General features: G+C 32.0%; 1 protein-coding gene across 2 annotated transcripts in view; it reads right to left on the bottom strand.

The window, feature by feature from the left end:
- The window catches only part of LOC106636382 (xaa-Pro aminopeptidase ApepP), a 366,872-nt gene that overhangs the window by 90,870 nt on the left and 252,081 nt on the right, over positions 1-23,921 (bottom strand). For both annotated transcript variants that reach the window (XM_089595019.1, XM_089595018.1), the window contains exon 3: positions 17,725-18,051. In XM_089595019.1, coding sequence (XP_089451145.1) covers positions 17,725-18,051 — 327 coding nt within the window. The remainder of the gene's footprint in view (positions 1-17,724; positions 18,052-23,921) is intronic.

Below are 23,921 nucleotides of genomic sequence, written 5' to 3'. Positions count from 1 at the left end.
AGGCTCATATCCCTGACCAATAGTAAACGGTTGGTTATACGGGTCAACGACCCAAAGACGAGATATTCTTTGGCCAGCGGCATACCTCCCTCCAGCACGGTCTCCATGTACAGAGATTCCGGGGGTAAGAGTCAAGCTACCCGCAGCCAGCTCTCCATCATCAAGAATAATAATAAGAAACAGCTGGAAGTATCACCACTGGCCTTTTACAGGACCATTATAAGTTTTAACGTTCCCTTATTAACTATTAATCTCACCGGTTCTTTTAAGGGCCATTTAAGGTAAAACAATCTTGCCAGAAAATACATTTTTACTACAATTTCCGGCAACGATTCGTTGACGAAAAGACTATATAAAGCTGGCCACTATTAAACCAAGTCAGTCATTCACTGGCAGACTTCACGAGAGGAGTTGTTCGTCACCAGGCTGGGAATTTTAACTGACGCTCTGTCGTAAAATATTAACCTACAAATATTTTAGGAGATGCGAGAAAGCACTTTTAAATAGATTAAATTTTTTTGAAAGTCGCGGGCTTGTGGTATGAGCATAAGGTTATTATTTATTACTGGCCGAACTTTTTAAGGATTGTTATCAGTAAGTACGTTTTTAATTGAAATAAGTATTATAGTTTTCATATTATTAAGATTAAAGTATAACCTACCCAAAATCTGCTTCAAAAATTTCAACTGCAATTTCAAATCAGTTGCAAGATAATACAAATTCCTAGTTTCAAGAAGTTGTTATAATCAGTTTAATCTTTTATGCCCCTGTAATGTAACAGAAATTGTTTAATATATTTAAAAAATTTGTATATTTTATTAACTTTAAACATTATTTTTCTTCAACAGAAACAACACCGACTTATAGAGTAAAAATAATTATTAAATATGAAAATTTCTTTGTAGTGACGTGCGCTTTAAATAGTTCTAAATCTCCGACTCGTAGTATGGGTTATAAGACTTTCAAAATTTGTTGAAATAGCAATTATTAATCGAGGATCAAAGGTTGCGACATTGTCTTTTTAGCTCAGTCACTATTAACGCGAAGGTTGCGACTTAAAAGTTTAAACAAACTTAATTAAAAATCTGTAATTGGCCAAACAATATCTTATTTTTCTTTTATACTTACGATTTAATTCAACGAAATTTTAATAAATTAATATCAGAGAAGCACCATTATTCTGAATAAAAGTGATATGGTTTCCAAGATTGTATTAAAAAATGATGAAACATTTTGCTTTCGTCCAAGCAGTATTGAATGCAATGAGCTTTACTTCTTGTAGGAAAAATATAAAATAGTTAATATTACAAGTTATAAATAATTTTTTTTGTAAAGCAGAATACAATACAGGATAAATAGTAAAATTCTTATTCTTAAACATGTTTTACTAACGAAAAAATATGTTTTCTTGTGCAGTAATGATAACAGTTAATGAAGGCAGAGTATTATTTATATCTGTAAAAAGTACAACAGTTACTAACATCTTAAAATTTTTTGCGTGCCCGTTAAAATATAGATAGCTCATTTTTAGCGATATCGTGTTGTGAAAAATGACTTATTGAAATCATCAAAGGTTGCAAAATGGTATCCTTCGTTAATTAAAGTGAGGGTTGTAAAATGACGGTATAAAGTAAATAAAGTTTTTTTTTCACCAGACTGTTTTCTTAATTTTTTTAATGATTACACTGTTGTTCAAATAAATAATTTCAACTTACGTCGGTTAAGTAGTCAAAAATACTTTACAAAAGAGTTTGTTCCAGCGATTTAAATTGCGATATGAGATTACTTAATAGTAAATAATACACAATAATTGTTTTAACAAGTCTTAAATACACTGATTTTAGAGCTTTATACAATGCAAAAAAAAAAGTTTAAACATTTTTTCAAATTCTTATGCTGAATAACCTATAATTTTTTTTTTTTTTTTTTTTTTCAAGTAGTTAATGTAAATACGCATATTTTAAAAATGATTAACTAATGTTGAAATCGCTTTTTAATAATGACTGGTTCAATTATTTTAAATATCTAACTCGTACAAAAGGTACAAAAACTTTTGAGTTTTTCAAGAGAACAATAATTTGTCGAGGATCGAAAGTCACGAAATTAAAATTTTAGTTTGACCATAACTGATGCAAGCGCTGCGAGATTGCAGTTAAAACAAAGTAAATTTTTCATCTGGTTTATCCGGACAATATTCTATTTCTTTATTGTTATTTATACAAATAATAAATTCTAAGTAACATCAAAGAATGAAGTGTTAACATTTTACAAAAAATAAATTGGAGCACGGTCTTAAAGGTCCTATTTAAAATAAAAAAACATTTTGTATTTTGTTCAAGCCACTTGTATTGCAAACTTAAATTCATTATCATAAAGATAATTTAAAATGCTTAATATTACAAGTTGAACTCAAATTTTTGTTTAGAGCTCAACATAAGTCAACAGAAAAAAACAGTTACTTTTTTTAATCTCTTTTAATTGTGGATGAATTTTTTTTGCAATGGCAATAATAGTTACCTTTACGTTAAAAATAAAAATAAAAAGTTTAACTGTTTTCATAATGGAGTTCAAACATGCTGGCTTATAGTTACTGAAGACGCAATAATATTTCAATTAAGTAAAATATTAATAACTCACGTGTACAAATAATTTGACTTATAGATAAAGTATTTACAGCTCATTTTAAATTTTTCAAAGACTATTTTCAATAACGTTTTTTTGTCAGTTAAGATAACAGTGAATGGTACGTAAAAATTAAGAAATAAATATTAGAATCATTTATTAGTTACATTTAGCTGAAATTGTGCTGGTCAAAAAGTGAATTAAGACAGAATATCATAAAAATTTGGTAAAATTACAATAATGATACACAAATGGTGATATTTTATCTAGCAGTTTAAATCATAACAGTTTATACTTATTAACGACATCATGCGCATGATGACCTATTTCAGTCATTAAAGGTTAAAAAACGAAGTTCTTAGTTGGATTCAATAATAAGCAAGGTTCACAGCATAGTAGTATATGATAAATAAAAAACCATTTCAGCTTTGACCGCACAGTATTTTTAATCATTATAAATGCGACGTATTTATTTGAAAAGGTCATTTTAATTAACATCGGTTCACAAATTCAACATACTGTACTTAACGATTTTATCCAGCGATCTGATTTATAATTTAAAATTATTTATCACGAATAATAAAAATAAGTGTTGTAACCATTCATAATTACATTTATTTTCAAAGCTCAATACAGTGCAAGAAAGAAAGCTTAAAACTTTTTTTTCTTATTTTTTATGGTCAAAAACATATAAATATCTTTTTTTTCATGCATTTAGTATGACACCAACTCTCATGTCAAAAAATGATCAACAAATATGAAAATCAATGTTTAATGGTTTGTGGTTAAAATTGTTCCTTATATCTCACTCACATAAATGGTAGAATTACTTCTAAGTTTTTTTCAGAACATAATATTTAATTACAAATAAAAGTTGCCAGACGAAGTTTCCAGGTTTATCCTCCAGGAAGTTTCCAGGGTGCCATTCCTTGTCGATAACAACAAAACCATATTTATTATTATTCCAACAGCTTGAGAGTAGATCTTTAAACTAAATATTAGACATATCAGGATTAACGTGATCATCGTACCCATGTTTGAAATCAAGCTTATCTTGACAAAATAGAGCTAGAAGATTAACGTTATCTCTCACAAGGTGCTTTGATACTTATACATATGACCAACAGAGACAAAAGCAATCAATATTTTCATATCTTTTCATGTAGTAGAAAGCTTTCACATTATCCTATTTTTCGCATGCGATATCATAAAAAATTATAATAGAGTTTTGTAGAGCATCGTCAGGAGATACTACCGCCTCATGTTCACTGAAAGTAAGGGATCGCTTTTTTAAGAAAATAAATAAAAATTGCAAGCACCAATGACCACAATTGAAAGAACTAAAGTACTGATATTATTTTCAGTTAAACTTAACCTTGTCAACTCCCAAGTTCAGCATCAAATCTGAAGGTGGCTGCAGATCGCTAAATTTGTCCAAATAAATAACATTACTGCTACATTTTCGATACGCTACTCAATGAGTTCGAGGTCTATCCTTATCGTCAGGATTCACAATAGCAGTTTCACAATATCATGGCCCACTGTAAGGTAAGTGGTTTCGCATGAATACCCCACGAAAATTGGGAATTTTTAATTTTTTTCCATATTTGAATGAATCAATGTTAGCTACAGCTCGATTAACAATTGTTATTTCATTAATTTTTTTTAAAACCTCTCCCAGCATATGGCTTTAAGTAGAAGCCTAATCTGGTTTTATACGGTTGAAGTTTATGACTTTTTCCAAGTGCAATAGCCCCCAAAGTTTTATTGTGTCTTTGGCTATGTTTTAACTGCTAATTAGCAGCCTTATTTGCACTTATACTTTTTAATATTTTAGCTATACTATCATCCAATTCCCCGATTGCACTTAAGCTGGAAAAATAAGGGTATTGGAGGTAGTGCACCGCCAGTTTGAGCAGAAAGAGATAAGATACGTGGTATTCTTACACTTTTCTTAACACTTGCTTGCTTAACTGCACTACGTGCTCCCTTCAAAGCCAAAGTAATGACCTAGTGTGAATCTTTGCTTTGGGTATTGTGTTTATTTTCCGTATGTAGCCTTAATAAATAAATGCAAGGCATTACACAATCTCTTCTTACTTTCCACACCAATATCGAATTTACTTTAAGGCTTCATAGTACTCACGTTAGCGAGAGCGGCTGCTTTTTCCCCAGTACTTGAATCTCCGGGTTGGACTCAACATTACCTCGATTCTGCAAATAAGTTATATCGTGCTCCTTGCACGCTTCGTCTAGCGGATTTATACGTGGATCATTTCAGGCAAGACGTTTTACAACTTTAGTATCCGGATCGCAGTACTGATAGTCTGGTAGATAAAGTTTAACAGGTAAAGTGTCTATAATCTTATTCAGAAGACCACTTCTTCTGTTATCATGTATAATTGACATGGTGACTTACTATCTGACAGTATTCAAGCTGTTTTCTGCGGTCCGTCTTATTGTGGTACGACGAACAGTTTATTAACGGTAATTGTACATCATGATGGATTAAGATTTCAAAATATTCATCTGTATTCAAAGTCGCTTAACCAACCGAAATAGAAGTTCTTAAAAGAATTTTTAGAGCATGTAGATAGTGTGTAATACCTTACTTTCAGTGAACATGAAGCGGTAGTGTCTGCAGACGATGCTCTACAAAACTCTATTATAACTTTTGACGATATCGCATGCGAAAAACAGAATTATTTGAAAGCTTTCTATTGCATAAAAAGATGTAAAAATATTGATTGCTTTTGTCCCTGTCAGTCATATGCACAAGTACCAAAGCACCTTGTGAGAGATAACGTCAATCTTCTAGCTCTATTTTGTCAAGATAAGCTTCATTTCAAACGTAAAGTACGATGATCACGTTAATCCTGATATGTCTTATAATCAGTTTAAAGATCTATTCTCAAGCTGTTGGAATAATGATGAATATGGTTTTGTTGTTCTCGACACAGAGAGGCAGTTTAATAGTTTTGCTATAAATAAAGGACATATATAGCGCGAACTAATCAGTCCACTTTCAGAAGTCAAAGTGTCACCATGTACGAGAAAGAAAAAGACGTTATTCATTAGCTGGTGAAGACAAGACAAGCCGTCAGAAAAATTATAGATTACTAATGAGTGCAAAAGATGAGAATGAAAGAGTACTTAAGGAGACTTTTAAGCAAATCACTGATCCCGTACAGCAAAAAGTTATGAAAAATAGTGATTCATTAGGAAGGAGAACATCAAGTATTAAAAAAATATGAAAGTAATAAGGAGTCATCCAAAGATTCTAACCACTTGCAATTAATGGATTACATATTTAATATGCAAGGCTTTCAACAGATCGTCAACGATTTAGATCTCAAGAAATTAGCTAGTGTACCACTCTATTTTGATGGTGAACCTATGTAGTAAAACTTCTTTTGAAAGAACCGTTTCCATAGCAACGACTTTCAGATGAATACAGAAGAGAAAACTCATGGTTGGAACGCTGTTTCTATGGTAAACCGTGAATTTGGGAAATTTCCGTACAAAACTGTAGGAACAATTTTTCGGGAACATCTACACAATGCTAGAAAAGTGTATGTATTTGGCTCATCGAGGAAACAATGGTTGGAAAGATTCTAACTGACAAAATGAAACAAGCCACTGTTTACCCTCATTACAGCGGGGCGTATAAGGCCAATTGTGAGCATCATATATGGTTGTAAACATAAAGCTGTTAGTGTTTAATAATTTATAAGGTCATTTTTTACTTTACAAACGCAATCTAGCAATCAATAGGTGAACTCAATTAATTGTCTTAATTTTTTTTAGCTACGCTTATTTTAGATAGGAAAGATGCAATGGTTGTACCTCACAGATAAGAGCGTTTAGCTAGGGTTCTTATGAAGTATGCTGCTAAATTAACATGATAAAGGACGTGCAATATTTTATTAAAACATTTTATGGGTATAAACAGCAGTAAGGACATGTTTATGTTATTTTTAAGCCATCTTTAAGTTAACTTTAAAGTATTTTCAAGTTGTTTTTAGTTGTCTTTTAATTATCTCTAAGACATTAACATATGACGATAAAGTTATACTAAAGTTATCTTTAAGACATTTTTACAACACTCACTGTGGATAAAACAGTTTCCAGACATATTAGAATAGGTACATACCAACTCTTCAACAGCGAAGTCGGTAACGTACCGGACTAATACTCTGGAGACCGATGGACAAATCCAATTGAGAGTAAGAAAAACTTTATTGTTAAATTCATAGATAAATGAATGAATCTTCACGATGAATGACTGCTCCAAGTTCGACGCTACCCTATTTCCTTGTATAGTTGGAGTGGGGAAGCCGTAGAGACCCTCTGCGCAGGCTTAGCGAAGCTTGTTTTGAAGCTTAGTGAAAGTCGTTGTATCTGCTGCTGCCGATATTATCCCAACTGGTCCGAAGAGAAGAATGACTGCTCCGATGTTTAGCACTGCCTTGTATTTCCGTATGACTGAAGTGGGACTAATGTGCGGATGTGCATCCGAGTAAGAAAGATGAAGATTATTCAAAATCTTTATATAAAGAGGCTGCAAGCCACAGAGAGCTCATTCATCAATGAGCCGTTGAACTGGAAGGTCTCCTGAAGGAAGACCAGAGTGGGAAAACCATGGAGATCATCCTCTACGTATGTGTAACGAAGCTTGGTGTTTATGTTACTGCCAATGTGGTCTAGACTAAGTCCAAGCAAAGAAAGACTGCTCCAATGCTCAGCACAACCTTGTACCCTCGTAATATTGAAATGGGAGTAATGTACGCATATGCATGTAGATAAGAAAATTGAGGATTATACAGCGTCGATAAAGCACGTTCGTACCTAATTGGAAAACAATCAAGCTGCCTTGCTTAATCACTGAGCCCTATGCAGGCAACCAATGTTGGTTCAAGTTTGGCAGTGAAACGGCGCGCTAGTCAGAGCTCAACTCAACCTGACCTTGCTTGACTACTAAAAACCCTCCCAAGCTGTTGCCAATATTCGTCTACATATGTTTATAATATGTATAGGTATACTCAGCAACATTCCTACAAGGCATGCGCAGACATTGTTTTCATAATGAATTTGCTATACGTATTATATACTTATGAAAACGAATTCCGGCAGTAACTTAGGAGACAGTCAGGCCAAATTGCGCCCTGATCAGCGTGCCATTTCACTACCAAACTTGAACCAATATTGGGATCTTGATAGTGAAATGGCAAACTTGGGCTTGACCACTCCCTTATTTCAATTTCCAATCAGGTAGACAAATGCCACTGATGGTAACGTAGATTTGCAATACCATTAGTGATAACATAAGACTTTCAACTTGAAAATTATTGAATAGTTATAAATAATATAGTACTATAATGTTTTTCTTAATAAATAAATTTCAAAATAATTGTAAAATAAGTGTAAATCATTTTTTTTTTCTTCAACCTCAGCTTGGTAGGGTCCACAAAAGGAGCAAAAGGGTAGTAGGAGTAAAGGGTGGAAAAGGTACAGTCGAAAATTCCTACAAGGATTCTAATCCAGTAAAGATGATGATATGATCACAAAAACTATTTATTCAATATAATTCCTTAATTTATTGGCTCTTTACTTATCAGTTGTTTCGTAATGTCAACTTCTAGATTTAACGCACTAGTATGACGAGTAAAGTTACAAAATACCACCCTTGTACTCCTAGGAATAGAATACGTACTGCAAAATTTTTTACGTAGGATTTTTGATGGCTGATCAGGCTAAGATGACCTAAGATATAAGCACAGAGTAAACAAGAAATCCAATCTCATAGTATAGACGGAGAAAACGGGGTTTGCTAAAAAAAAATTGCTAACCGAGATATTTTGATGGAAATTGGTTTATTTAAGTGCGTGTTAATAATAAATCTAAAATCCAACAGCTTAGCCGTAGCTCCAACAGCTCGAGGTTTTTTTTATTCACCGATAAAGTATCGGAAACGTAGTTTTTCGCAATCATAATTTTTTCTCGACTATTTAAAAAAAAATGTTTCAAGAAAATCTTATAGAAGTTAAAAAGATCTATGAAATGAGACCATTGGACAATTGAACTCATTCTCTTCCCTTAACAGTTGTACTTCGAGACTTTTGTAATAGCTAATCGATTTTTGCAACCAGGGTCCTGCAAATCGAAGTAGAAAAAAGTACTAAGTTGTAAAATAAAATAACTTAATAAATATGAACGGAATCGTTTCCAAACTTTTTGCCATTTAATTGGCAGAATTTTTTTCTTAATTTACAAAAAAAAAAAATTGCCCTACATCCCATGGGAGGGGAGATCATTTTTTTGTTAATGAAAATTCCAACGCTTAATTTTGCAACCAAAGAGGTAGAAATTTTCCGGGATTACAGTTAAACAGTTATTCTTATGGTAAAAAAATACTGCATGTCGTTTGAGTGCCACATATTGTTTCTTAACTAATGTTAAAATCAACATTGACTTTGTCGGCAAAGTAGGAATAGCTGGCATCAGGTGCCACAAGAACTGAGCACGGGCATTTCAAATTGGGCGTGCTTGAAAAAATATTGATATCTTGGGATCTCGTTGTCGCACAAAAAGTTATGACCAACTGATTTTGGTAAGTTTGGCTAGATAAAGTCAAATAAGCCATAAGTTTTGTAAAAAAACAATTTTTTTTATTTATACACTTAACCTATACTTTTTCGTTATATTTTCGCTACAGTTTTCAACCAATTATAATTTTTATCGCATTATTAATGTTATTAAAGCTCTTTCGTATATGTGGTACATTTTTGTGGATAAGTATAAAAATTTAATGCAATAATATTTTAATACACGGAAGCCATTTGTAATTTACGATTGATATACAAATATTTGAACTGCGGTTAAAAGTGCCTACTGAAATTTATTTATTTACAACTCTTTTAAAGAGAAATTTTTTTTACATAAATTAAAAAGTACATGATTTACGTGTTACAGCAGTATTATTTTATTATTAACAAAGACTCCAATAAATAGTTTTAAAAAAAAATGTTTTATTGTGCAAATTACAAAAAGTAAATCATATTTCTCAGTTTATTCAAAAATACGTGTATTACACTATTGATGAATGTTTTGCTCGCTTAATTACGGAAGATACGCTAATTTCAACAGAGTCTGATATTAACGAATCTTTTTCTTCACTGTCACCTTTATAACTATTCAAAGAATCTTCAGAGATAATTTCGATTCCCTCGCTTATCGGGTTGATGTTGGGATACGATTGCGACCAACGTACGAAACACGTTTTTGTTCAAATTTGACGTATGATCAGTGGAAAGCAGTACAGCAGTCGTGAAAAGTACGATACTGAGGCTGCAGAAAGCATGGTGTAATACAAACCGCCACCTATTTACGCTGCACTTGTCAAGGGCGTAATTGTTTTCACGTAGAATAAGTCATTGTCGACATTCCAAGTAACTCCACAGAATTAGACGACATCGAACATAACATGCTTTCTGCAGCCACAGTATCGTACTTTTCACTACTGCTGTACTGCTTTCCACTGCTCATGCGTCAAATTCGAACGAAGACGTGTTTCGTTTGTTGCTCGCATTCGTATGTCCCAACATCAACCTGATAAGTGAGGGAATCAAAATTATCTCTGAAGATTCTTTGAATAGTTATGAAGGTGACAGTGAAGAAGAAGATTTATTAACATCAGACTCCATTAAAATAAGCGTATCTCTCGTAATTAAGCGAGCAAAACGTTCATAAATACTGTAATACACGTATTTTTGAATAAACTGTGCAATATGATTTTTTTTTTGTAATTCCTGATACTTAAGTACACTAAAATCTAATATTTTTGAATGGCTCTAATGATGGCAGATGATAATAATAAAATAATGTTAGACGCAGATGATTATATCTTTAAACTACAACGAGTAACACACATAACTATCCAAAAGTACGAGCCAATGACCCCACAACAAATTAGAGGAAACGCTATGGCCTTTGCTTGAAAGGGTAAATTAACAATTTAGAATCATTGTCAATACAAATTTTTTAACAATTTTTCAAGTTGGTTATATCAAGCCTTCTATTTACATTATCATGATCAATATGTATATGCAGTATTTTTGAGAATAGTCCTTTGAACTTATTGTTTTCAACGTCCAAAATTTCTACATTGGCAAACTCACAAGTCTGTAAGGGTGATGTATTTTTCATATGCTGAACTAATACATTGTGTTTATTTGTTGTTGTGTTAAGACTCGTAAAATACTGTACTGTGTAATGGGAATTGCTACCATTAGAACTTATTTTGTAAACTATATTATTTTTGTTATTATCAATCAATGTTCCAGTTATTAAGAATATGTTTTATGAGAATAAAATTGTTGTTGTTTTAATGGTATTGACAAATTCTTTAAATTCATTAAATTAGGAAAAGACCTATTGAGCACGCTAACCACTGAGCTATCGAAGCTCTTTATGAATCTCTCTTATAATCACATATGCATCTAACAGCACAATAAATATTTATCAACTAATTTGACTGGCCCTGTAAGTTGAGTCATAATTATGAGCCACTACAATGCATAACTAACTGTAATTTGAATTTATGTATGTTATTGTTTGTATCTATTAAGTTCATCTATTTGCCTCCTAGAAACATGGGTAAAAAAGTTAGCTTGCCATGTCACCAAAAATACCTATTGTGGCGTGCTTGTTCTTATGGTGCTGCTGCTCACCTGCTCTGGGTGCGCGGCGTACCCACATCGTATGAAGAGCGGGATACCAAAATTGTTAAATGCGCAGTTGAATCGAATAGTCATACAACGGTGCGCCGTCGTACTAGTGCTGCTGCCTGCATGTTTTGAGAGTGCTCTTCCTTTATAATTTGTAAATTACGGCTCACAGAAATGTATACACACTAACTCGTTGATACAGAAATATACAAATTCCACGCGCAATTATAAAAACTAAAATGCATATGCAATCTAAATGTATATAGTAAATAGATGCAGTTTCTTTTTCGACTCAATACCATTATTTATAGGTAAAAAGAATAAAAAAATCATTGCAAGAAATTAATTTGAAACATATAATTATTAAAATTTAAGATAACCACAAATAATGTGGAGCAACAAAAAGTAAGTCTCAATTTGATTAAACACATTTTTAAAGCTCATAATGCTACATACGGTATTTCAGAGTATTTATGCAAAATATTTTTTCTATTACTGAGAACTATAAAAAAAAAGTAGAATCTACAATAAATTAATTTAAATGATGGCACTATGACACCCTGACACATGTTGTATATATGAGTAATTTTCCTTTCATTTTTCACTTTTCAGGGTACTAAAGAAAACAAAATTTAAATTTCTAGCCATACTTCTTAAATAATTTTTTTTACTGTTGGTCACCTACCTAATTGCACATTTTCTTAGCATTAAAAGTAAAAATAAATACAATAATATTAATTTTTGCTGAAACACAGGACGTATTTTTATCCTTCGGACCAATCAACGGGAAAATGTCCTTGTTACGTCCGAACTTCTAAGTAAAGGGCGGAACTCGTTGATTCATTCTACAAATAAATAAATTAAAATTTCGTTCGTTAGGAACCAGCCATCGACCCTAAGGCCTTATTTGCTCTTACTTACAGTATACTTTCCGATTAAATCGTTGACTCGGCGTTGTGGTGTTAGTCGCAAGATCTTATAAGGTTGACCACAACGATAATCCTAATCCTACACGAGAGTACTCGTGGCGATGACAATGATTAGGCTGCGGCTTTTAACTTCAGAACCCAAGCCAACGGTCCTTGTTTTCTTGTTCCTCTTTAACTCACTTTTTAGGCAAGTGTACAGTGCCTTAGTTTGCTTGAGATTTTCTCACACAGCTTAGTCACCGAACTAAGTCTTAAATTTTCTTGAAATGCACGTTTCTAACACGCAGCTTAATCACCGAATTAAGTCTTACATTCGCTTAAAAAACGCAACAGAACTTACTCTCTAATCTTTATAGTTACTTTAGAGCACTTAATAAAAGAGAAAAGGCAAATATTGGGATATGCTAGGAGTTTTTGTACTCTTGCATTTAAGGAGGACAATTCAGGTTGGGAATCCAAATGACGAATCAGAGCTTAACCTAATTACTCTCGATTAACACGAGTACAGACGTGGTGCAACAACTGTTTAAAACACTAATTTAACTTGAAAACTAAAATCCATGCAAAACTTTTATTTCTTAAGATGATTTCTCGTATAATAGAGTTTAGTAAGTACTTTATGTAGAAATTCAATTTTTTGCCATAATTTGTATAAAAAAATTTGTTTTTACAAGTTTAACTTGCAAAAACCATATCCAATTCTTAACCAACTACTCATGATTTTATTTAAAGACTTTTCTTACGTACTTTACTGTTGGAAATTAATTAAAAGCAGGCGTTGGAAATTAATTAAATCCAGAGCAGGCGAGCAGCGTACCATTAGTACGAGCACGCAGCTATAAGTATTTTTGGTGGCGCGGTAGGCTTACTGTTTTTCCAGTGCAGAGTGTAAACATGGATGAAAATAAGTATTAAAAGTAAATATTGAAGTATATTTGAAGTCAGTGGAGCGTGATAGGGTGTCTTGATAAAAAACGATGTAAGTGAAAATAACGGAAAAACAGACTAAATTCTTTGATATTTTCCTTATGTTCGTTATTGTATACACACACTGCATATGGATTCTTATACCTACCATAAGTGTTTAGTTTGTAAAAATCCTAATAATGATCCTTCTTGATTCAGCAACTTCGAATAAGCCTCTTGAAAGAAGAAACATGTTTGTATCAGTAAAAATTTTTTTTTTAATATGTTGGATGCAGTACAAAAATATATTGGTTATAAAAAAGATGTATCAAATTACAGATTTATCAATAAACCTGTAATCCAAAAATAAATTTAAGTTTTTTTTGTTCATTTGTTCTATTTCATAAAACAAATAAACAAATAAACCTTTGACTTACAGCACTATGTAGTTGTTTTATACATAAAAAGATAAGTTTTTTTAACTAATTTTGTCTAAATATGTATTTTATGATACTTTTGGTTAAACAATCTCCATATACTTTCACAATGTTATTAGTATACATGTTGCAAACAAGTAATGTTAACTCATATACAGACATCTATGAATTTATTTATTTTAATAATTTGTTCATAAATTTAATATGATAAATCTTACGTAAAACAGTGACAGGAGGTTTATACATCATGGTAGTTGAATAATAAACTGAACTTGGAAATAAAATAAAATGTATACATACGTGTTTGTGTGTGTGTCTGTAGTCATCCATAAGGGTTATTAAGGTCTTTGTAAGATTCCTGAAAACATGATGTAGGAGGCACTGGAGGGGTCAAGAAAAATCTGCGAAAGGACTTCTGGGGAGCTAGGAGAGCAGAGGGGGAATTGGACAAAAAATGTGCTGCCAAAATAATTGTGGAAAAGACGGAATTTCACTTTATTTTATGGTGGGATTATGAGTGGGGGGCCTCTGGGCCTATGTAAAATGCCCTACACAAACAACCATATAATATAGGAAGACATTTAAGTATGTAGGACTCTGCAGTTGGCGGTCAAGGTCGGACATTGGTAAAAAAAAATCTTGCAGAGGACTATTGGGGCTATGGGAGGGAGGTCTGAGCAAAAATTTTTATAGATTCAAATACTGAAACAAATGACAAAATTTTTCCTTATTATGTAGGGGGGAGGGTGATTGCGCCTATGGGGGATTGTTGTTCTTCCCTGGTACTAATATTTCAACTCAACTTGAGCTATCAAATTTTAAGAAGGCCTTTCTAAGTCTTAAATAATGTAAACTAGAAGTATAAATACAATGTTATTGCATCTAATTAATGTAATCAGTGCTATATTATCATACTAAAGTCATACAAATGTACTTTAAAAATCCAGCTGATATTAATATTGTGCTCTTGTTGGGTACTCATGTAATTGATTTTGTTAAACAATTATTTGTGAAAGCTATTTATAATTTATGTGATAAATTTATTAGTTCGACAGCTATAGGTTAGGTCTTATTTATTTTGTTGTACCTGTTGTTCCTGAAGCCCAAATATATTTTATACAGTTTTTTAATCTAAATACATGTAATAAAAAATAAATATATTGTAATGAAAGGCTATGCCAGATTCTCTATCATTATACATAAAATATTAATCATGCCTTTTAATCGCATATAACTTAGAAAAAAATATTTTACTATTCTATAAGTATCATCTTTTCTGGGGGTTCCATGACTAACATCTTAGGTTTATTTAATTGAAGAGTCGCAGATTCAATTAAGTAATGATTCAGATGATTCAAACTACATGATCTAAAGTTGCAGTCACATTCAATCTTCAATACTTGACATGCAATAGCAGTTGCCTGGTTTAAAATTTGTTACATGATTAAAATTGTCTAAGTAACTGTTTATAAGCACATAATTTTATTCTAACTTATTAAATGAGATTGCTAATAAACTGGGATATAGATTTGCTTGTTGAAGTGTCACAAGACTTTACACTATAAGTTTTCTGTTCAAAAAACTAAAGAAACTTATCTAAGGGCGGAAATTTGCAACAAGTGAGAAGATAATAACTATATCACTGAAAGAACTGAAGGAAATACCAAATATTGGTTCTCTAAAACGCTTCGACGAGTGGAACAAAATTTGTACAAATATATCATACGTGCGAGGCTAATACTTTAAAGAAGACAATGTAAACATGGATCAGTTAATAAAATTTTTTAGTAAAAATAAAAACACCTCACTTTTATCACACTCATGGCATTTATTCAAGGGTACATATATTTATTAAAACCCTTTTTTTATCCTGTTGATCTGATTTAACTTCTCCATTGATCGTTTATTTTTTTAATTCTAAATTTAAGAAAAGTCTAAGACATTTTAAAGTATTTGATATTATAGTTGTTGGAGAATGCAAGAGTACCCTTCCTGCTTTTCTTAGTTTATGTATATGCACGCCTATTCTAACTATCAATAGCTTTTAATGCTGTTGAAATTTGCTAGTAGAAAAGATAATATTTGATTTACTTTTTCACGTAATAGGTGGTGGTTTGACTTTCAACTTGCCAAGAAACTTTGCTTACTTATTAACATATGATTTTTTTTTCAAAATCTATTTTTTAGGTTATATAAATACATTTATCTATTATCTGTTACTTTGGAAGTATAATATAGAAATTGGGATACTTATTAATACTGTTATAAACATACTAACGAGATTCTTCGGGGTTTAGCGTGCAGAGCGCGCAGGAACAAAGTCGTAATAGTGTATATATCTAATTACATTTTTTTCCGTTTGACCAAATTAATGGATTGCATATTGTAGTAGCTATTAAAAATAGAAAAAAAAATTAACTTCATCATAAGGTTTGAACTTAATGATACTTAATAAAAAATAATAGTTTTTTTTTATCGTGAAGCCTTATTTAATAATTCGTTTAGTAGTCTTAACGGCCATAATGGCTGTTATAATACAAGATTTCTGGAGCTACGATCTGATAAAAAAACTAGCATACTGAGAATAAAGCAATGCAACTCATCGGGTTATACTTCGTGTAGTTGGTAGTTTTTGAAATGAGAGCTATTAAGTTTGAGAAAATTTATAAAGGTAGTTTATTTTTAATAGTTACACAGAAAGAAAACTGTGCAAGAAAATTTTTCTTAGAAAAAACTTAAAGCGAGAAATTTGTTTCCCCATATATATTTGGTAAGTATCCTCTGAGCATAGTGTTCGTGACATGTACTAGATGAATAATTTCATCCTAGGCTAGTAAAAATAAGAACGTCTTGCATGAACGTGTAAAACTATTCCCTTTATTCACCAGTTAAACATACACATTAATTTAAAAAAGGTTTGGGACAAAGTTTCTAAGTATCAGAGAAGTTAATACAAAAGAACTTTTAGAAGAAAATTTCCTACAAGGCTAACCATCACGTAAAAAGACAGCATTTTTTCAAAGTAATAGAGTTAACTGATTAGAACTGACTTTATTCTCGCTTTTACATGTTTTAAATGAGACTGCTTTGCTAAATCACTTTAAACAATGACGTAAGGGATATCGTTTGGAACAGAACCTAATTTTTACTACTATTTACATTTATTCATCTAAGAGTATACCGTAATTGAAAATACAACAATAGTTTTTGCATAAATATGCCCTATACTTATCATTTATACTATCTTATTGTCAGAGTATTTTGACGACTCATAGTCGTATCCAAGGTACTTACGAAGTTTATAAACAAGAACGTGTTTTTATTAAATTTCATAAAAAATCAAATTAATAGTGCGAAAAATAGCTACTTTCTTTCGGCATGACAGCACATTGACAACTCTGCAAATGCTAAGCGGGTTATAGAATTAACCTGTTAAATTTTGTTCAACTGGTACTTTTTAGTCATTGAAAACGTGTTCTAAAAAAATTTTTCCAACGCTGAATTATTTTTAAGCAGTTAAAAAAAATTTCCATAATTAAAGTATTTTAACCAAGATAACGTATAAAAATCACTAAATAAGTAGTGATAATGTTTGTCATACAATACATAAATGCTACGTTCTACTCAATTTTACAAAATAAAAAAAAGTAACATTTTTAAATCTTTTTTTCTTGAGATTGGATTCTGAAGTAGTTTCTTCAATGGTTTCTTATTATTGACATTATAAACTACTTTGTAATTTAAAGTTACACTAAAAGTAATATACTTTTTGTCTAAAAGCTTTTCTTACCTAATAAGTAAGCTCAATCTAACAGAATCGAATGATTTTTTTTAATTTTGACACTATTATTGTAAGGGTTAATTTTTCGGATGATTTTTTTTTTTTTTTTTTTTTTTTTTTTTTTTTAAACAAAATCTGGTATGTATCAAATATTTGTTTTTCAATACCAGCAATAGCATTCAACATTTTTTATGCTTACATGCCTCGTCAATGCAAAAAAAATAGTACAGAGTCAACAATCACACTTTTATACATACAATAAGTGCATTTGAACTTAAAGGATCATAATTAAAAAATATAGTAAAATTAAAATAAATACTTACCCCACATCCCATAAGTATTTACGAGCTAATGAATCTAAATGATGTCCTTTAGTCATTAATGGGAATTTTGTTCTGGCTAAACTACACTGGCCTTTGAACACACGTGTAAAACATTCGCGATGATAATCAGATGGCTGGCCGAAATGTAATGTTCTTGTCACATCTGTTGTACCATCTAAAAACTGTGCACCAGAATCACATAAATAGATTTCTTGAGTATCAATTCGTTTGTCTGAAGCTTTTGATGGCTTATAATGTATAATTGCTGCATTTTTTCCTACAGCTGAAATCGTAGAGAAACTGGGTCCTACATATTTTTGCTGTTCTCTGAAAAATAAATTTTTATTATTTTAATTAGATAAACTAGTTAAGATATCTATTCAAATTATAAACCACAAATTTATAATTTAAAAATATTATGCAAGTAAGATTTTCAGTGATTAAACTTAGATGTTGTCTATGAATCTCATATCTCATTAATAGCCATTCTAAGACTTCTTGTTCAGTAATAATTTTTCTAGAACTTCCTGAAAAAATACAGTTAATTGAATAAAAAACATTAACAAAAGACTGTCATTCCCTTATTTTCTTGCAATGAAAACGTAGTATTATTAATAAAGACTACTGCTGAAAAGTATCATAAAAAGAACTATACATAATTAATAGAGTTAAATATTGGGATGAATCGTTTTTCTTAAAAAGGAATACAAGAATTTCTGTGTGTATTCAGCCATTTGTAGAAATTTCTTGGACTTCTTTTGAAAATAAATCAACGAACATAAAAAAATTAGATTAACGAACATGATAGCATAGCTGAAAAATAAACTTAGCGTTGTTTATGGAAACTGACTTAAGAAAAGTTCACATGGTTTGAAAAGTAGTAGAAAAGAGTTAAACAAAGAGAAAACTTATTTTTCAGTCGTTTTTTTACACTCATCATTAATTAATCAACACTTATAATTGAAAAATTCTAACAATTTTTCTGTGAATTAGACAAAAAGTTTACGTTCAATTTTTATACCTAACAATAATAATGAGTATATAAAAATTACAGAAAACCCTGTGTTTCTAAGAGTTTTTCCAACATGTATGTCGAATGCATGATTTGGTATTATTAAAAATTTTATGTTTTAATTCAGATAATTTAAAAATAAAGCAGTGAATTCTATACATGTTTTTTCTGATTCAGAAATATAAACTTTAGTTTAAATAATAATACAGAAAGCATTCAGAGCTTAAACATAAAATTTTTTTAGTACATCAGTAACTAACTTGTATTTCTAGTTTATTTCTAATCGTAAGATGGTGGCTTAAATTTGTTTTAGTAATCAAGTTAATTACTATATATTTCATTACTTTTGTAATGAATACGAAGAATCCTTACTTTTGAAACATGACTTATGTTGACACCAGCTCTATTCCAACATTAATATGATAAGTCAACCAAAAGATCAAGTGTAGTGGAATACAATAGATTAAAATACATGAGTAGTCATTGCGACACAGTGGCCCGTCACAACAAACCCCTACCACCTGGTGAGAGCTTCCGAACAGGCCTCTGTGCTGCTGCTCACTTATGAGGAAGTGGGGTGGACTATCCCTCCCCCTCCTGCACCTATGATTACCTGAATCCTGAGTAAAGAAGGTGGTACGACGGGTGGGGAGGATACGCAAAATCTTGGAGTAGTAGAGAGAGAACGACGTGGTGTAATATTAAAGGTATCTTATTACACGCTAAGTATGTTGAACTATACTGTATGAAGAGAGAGAGAGAGAGAGAGATAGAGAGAGACAGAGAGAGATTATGATGAGCAAAAACTTTGTACACATGCATTTATTTACATTTTACTGGTAGGAAAAAAGTATCTTGATTTAAACTTTTTATCTTATTTCTTGTAGATTCTCATACAATGTGGATATATCCATCCACACAGACTATTTTACCAGCACCACTTTCCTGTTCAACAAACAGCAAACTTCACATTCATCAAATCTTTTAACATTCCTTCGCACATAACCAGTAAGTTTTGATTTTAAATAATTTCACACTTGACGTTACGAATAGGTTTTTTTTTGAAAGACAGTCGAGAGAATAAAAATTCTTTTTGAGACATTTTTACTGAAAAAAAAAAGTTTTACATAGTTTTTAAGAAATATATCGTCTCTTAACTAACCTTTTATACTTTTTTATAAGACAATGGCTTACGAGCATATAATTTTTTAGACTAAAATAAATCACTGCGTGCACTGGTTTGCAATTATTTCGCACCCTGTAAAATGTTTTTCGGGGCAACCATTGGCGATTGACGAGTCGGAAATCCCTCGCCACGATTTCAAAATTCACTCAACTTGATTGATATATTCCAAAATGATTACGGTACAACAGCACTTCACTTATGATATGAACTCCCGGAAATTTTGTAAATTTTTACGATCGTTTACGACGCGCCCATAACATTTCTAAAAAAATCGGATCGGACTGCGGTTGGCACGCACTCTCGATTATAATGTCACTGTTCGAAATTGTTTCAGCTTACGAAGATTCCTTATCCTCCGGAAGCATAATGCCAACTAACTTGGTGGTATACATAGTACTAACAAGTGGTAACTTGAAGTTTCGTAGTCAGCATTTTTTATTTGCGACACACATACGAACCTTTATCACGTCATAAAATATACTGTTAACTTTCGTCACAACATACGTTTTTTCTTCGTTAGAAAGAACGACGGTAAGTACCGTGTAAAAAGTTACACACGAATACCCACACGTGTGTATAATGCCCACTGTGCAAAAATGCCGTAAGATTTGAGGAAAGGAATCTCCTCGGAAAGAATGGCGATACAATCGTAGAAATCAAAAAACTGTAAATCAGCTTGTTGAGTCTTTGTTGAAATGGATACCGTTGTCGACTTTCTTTGTTAACACAATATCTCGTGACATAGATCTTACCGTCAAACTCAGCACATAACAGTATTCTGAATGAAAGTAATAAGAGACCCCTTTTTGCGTAAAGATGGGACATTTCATCGAGTAAGACATTCGAATAAAATACAAAAATTTTGCAAAAAGTCGGATTTTTTTTTCAATAAATATTGTGCGATGTAGAGGGCGCCTCAGGAGTCTCAAATTACATACGCACTCGTGTACGCCTGTATGACATACACTGTGTAAAATTGCCATGTAAGATATTTGATTATTCGTATGGAATACAAAATCTGCAGTTTTTCTTTTATATCGAATATATAAAATGTACAAAACGTTTCTCACTGGATATGTCATTCGTCATACAGATATGGTATGAATAAGATTGTCTGTGAGCTGCTAGTCCATAGTATTTTCTTTCTCTTCGTATAATATTAATCGTTATGGAGGGTATTACCAAAATGCATTTAATTAGCATTATTAGATATTTGTTACGTATTGCGAATGTTTACGAACCGCACATCCGTAAAATGTGTGGTAGTGAGTAGAGTTGCGATTTAGGATCGTTATCGATAAAAGTATTAGTTTAAAAAATGTACTTTCTTGTGCTACATTGTCGGATAAAAACGATTGGAGATGCGTTCAAGCACAGTCTTTTTAACAATACAGTGATTCTCAAAACAGTTGTGAAAGCAGTCAAACGAAGAGTCAAAAATAAGGACCCCCAAGCGAAAGATTCAATACGATGTTATTGCAATTTTTTTTAATTTTTATCCGTATTAATTGTTATTTACGTTTTTTTTTCTTCACAAAAGTACTTGTAACAGTACTTAGACGTATGCATGACGGTACATGCGGAGATGAGTTAATAATGCAATGCGTCAATTCAGCTACGAGAGAAGAAGGTGAATAGAGTATATGATATATTTTAATTAAATAATAATTGACCGTAACTCCGGTTAACTTTTAGTGGATGAACAAAAACCGTCGACGAGCAGACACACCAAAATTGTACACGAAGACGTCAGAGATGATGGTAAGTAACAAAATTACTTATATTTTTTATCTAATATTCATGTTTAAAAATTTTTTTTTTCGATGAAGAAAATAGTAATGATTCTACTACCAGTACTAGCAGTAGCAGTAGCGGTAGCAGTTCTAGTAGCAACAGCAGCATTGACACCATTAGCAGCAGCGATACTGGTACGTTACATGAAATTGAGTATTATTATCACTTGCATTAACATCATTACGGATTTTCATTTACAGTACGGAGAAAGAGAGCGTCTACTCTTTATTCTCGAGTCTGAGGTTGTTAAACGTTATTGTAACTTCAACTATGAAGGACAAGAGGAGCGTGGACGTTTGTCAAGACCACAGCCAAACGTTAATGTATATACCTGGTTAGAAGAGTGTATGAATGATTTGCATAGACAGCTCATTGGTCAAAGGCAACCCAACAATTTCATTGGTGTAACAATAAATTCAGAAAGATTCAATCACAGACCTTTATGGTTTTCATTTAGACCGGTGCATGATTTTCATGTCGAAGATTTGTGGCAAGTGTTGTTTGGTGCTGTGCAAAGTTTAAACGACTTTGAAACAAACGATACACTGTCAATTATATGTGCAATCGTAAATGGTACTAGAGGGCGTGGTAGTATACGATTAACTGAAGATACAGCAAAGAAACAATCTATGTTAACTATTAGACACTATGACAACCTCTGCCTTCCCAGATCCTTAGCGGCAGCCTATGCTTACGTTATCAGCGGGAAAATACGTACAGGTAAGCTGCATCAATATTGGAACCTTATTCGACGCGATTACCAACCAACGCAAAAAAAAGCAGCTAATGATTTAGTTAAAGAGGCGAGGGTCAGAGTACCGGAGAGGGGATGCGGTATTAATGAAATTCATGATTTTCAATTATTTTTTGTCACTCGTGGAACAGTTATTGTTGTATATTCTTTACAAAATTTTGGTCACGGTCATCCCCCTTTGTACGATGGTACACGTATTGTCGTAGATACATACAGAAGCGTAAGTAACATACTACGATTAATGTATTGCGAAAATCAACAACATTCCAAACCGATTCTAAATTTGATAGGCGCGAGTGGAAGTACGGGTTACCATATACCCTTTAATAAAAGCTTTTGACGCATAGGAGATCATAGATGCTCTAATAAATGTTATGAATATTTTCAATTACCGCAGTGTGAAATAACGGGCAACTCTAGAAAATGTGACTCATACAATAGATTGTTTGATAATAAAAACTTTTTTTTAAATCACTTGGATAAAGGGTCGTTTACTAAGTCATCCACTGTTTACGAAAAAATAAAAGTTTGTCGAATATGTTGTAAAAATGTGCAAACAAGCAAAAAACAAATACACACTTGTGGAATTTTTTTTTAGCAATACATGTAAAGAACGCTTACCTATTAGTCATCTCAATTATATACAGCCCATTAAGACGTCTGATAACAAAGCGCCGTTCGTAGTTCTGTATTTTGATTTTGAGACACAACAGTCAGTATCTGTATTGGATGACGATGAAAAAAAATTCAAGTAAATTTATGCATCGTGGAACAAGTTTGTAATTTTTGTATCGATTTGGAACAAGAGTCAGTTCTAACGACCACTGTGGAATATGCGAATATGTTTTTCGAATTAATCTGATAAAACAATGAATAGATCTCGCGCTAGACCATCAAAAACATTTTCAACGAGTTGTCTGTATAGCCTACAACGCCCTAGGATTCGACGCGAAATTTATTTTTAAGTACATCGTTGAAACACACAGCGAGCGAGCGACATCATTCGGCATTATAAATGAGTCCAAAATTATTTTCATGAAATAAATGAAGATAAAATTTATCCATAGTCTTAATTATTTTCACATGCCTTTGAGTAGTCTACCCAAAGCGTATGGTCTGACTGGTATTGCAAAGGGTGTTTTTCCACATTTTTTTAATACACTCGAAAATCAATCATATGTCGGTCCACCATTGGATGTGTATTCGCCCAACAGTATGTCTGTACAAGAAAGAGAAAATTTTTTGAAATGGTACAATGAACAAGTAGCGAACGATTATATATTTGATTTTCAACAAAAAATCGTCAAATACTGTAAACAAGATGTAAAAATTTTAAGATTAGCTTGCGTGGCTTACCGAAAAAATTTTGCGAAATTCCAAGTGGATCCTTTCATTGAATGTACGACAGTAGCCTCAACATGTATGTGTGTCTACAAAAAAAATTGTTTAAA

This window comes from Copidosoma floridanum, unplaced genomic scaffold (assembly GCF_036245765.1).
Source record: "Copidosoma floridanum isolate Cflo_tuat_1 unplaced genomic scaffold, Cflo_Japanese_pri ptg000024l, whole genome shotgun sequence".
NCBI lineage: Eukaryota > Metazoa > Arthropoda > Insecta > Hymenoptera > Encyrtidae > Copidosoma > Copidosoma floridanum.
The sequence above is the reverse complement of the archived record's forward strand: the minus strand, read 5'-3'. Positions and strand labels throughout refer to the sequence as shown.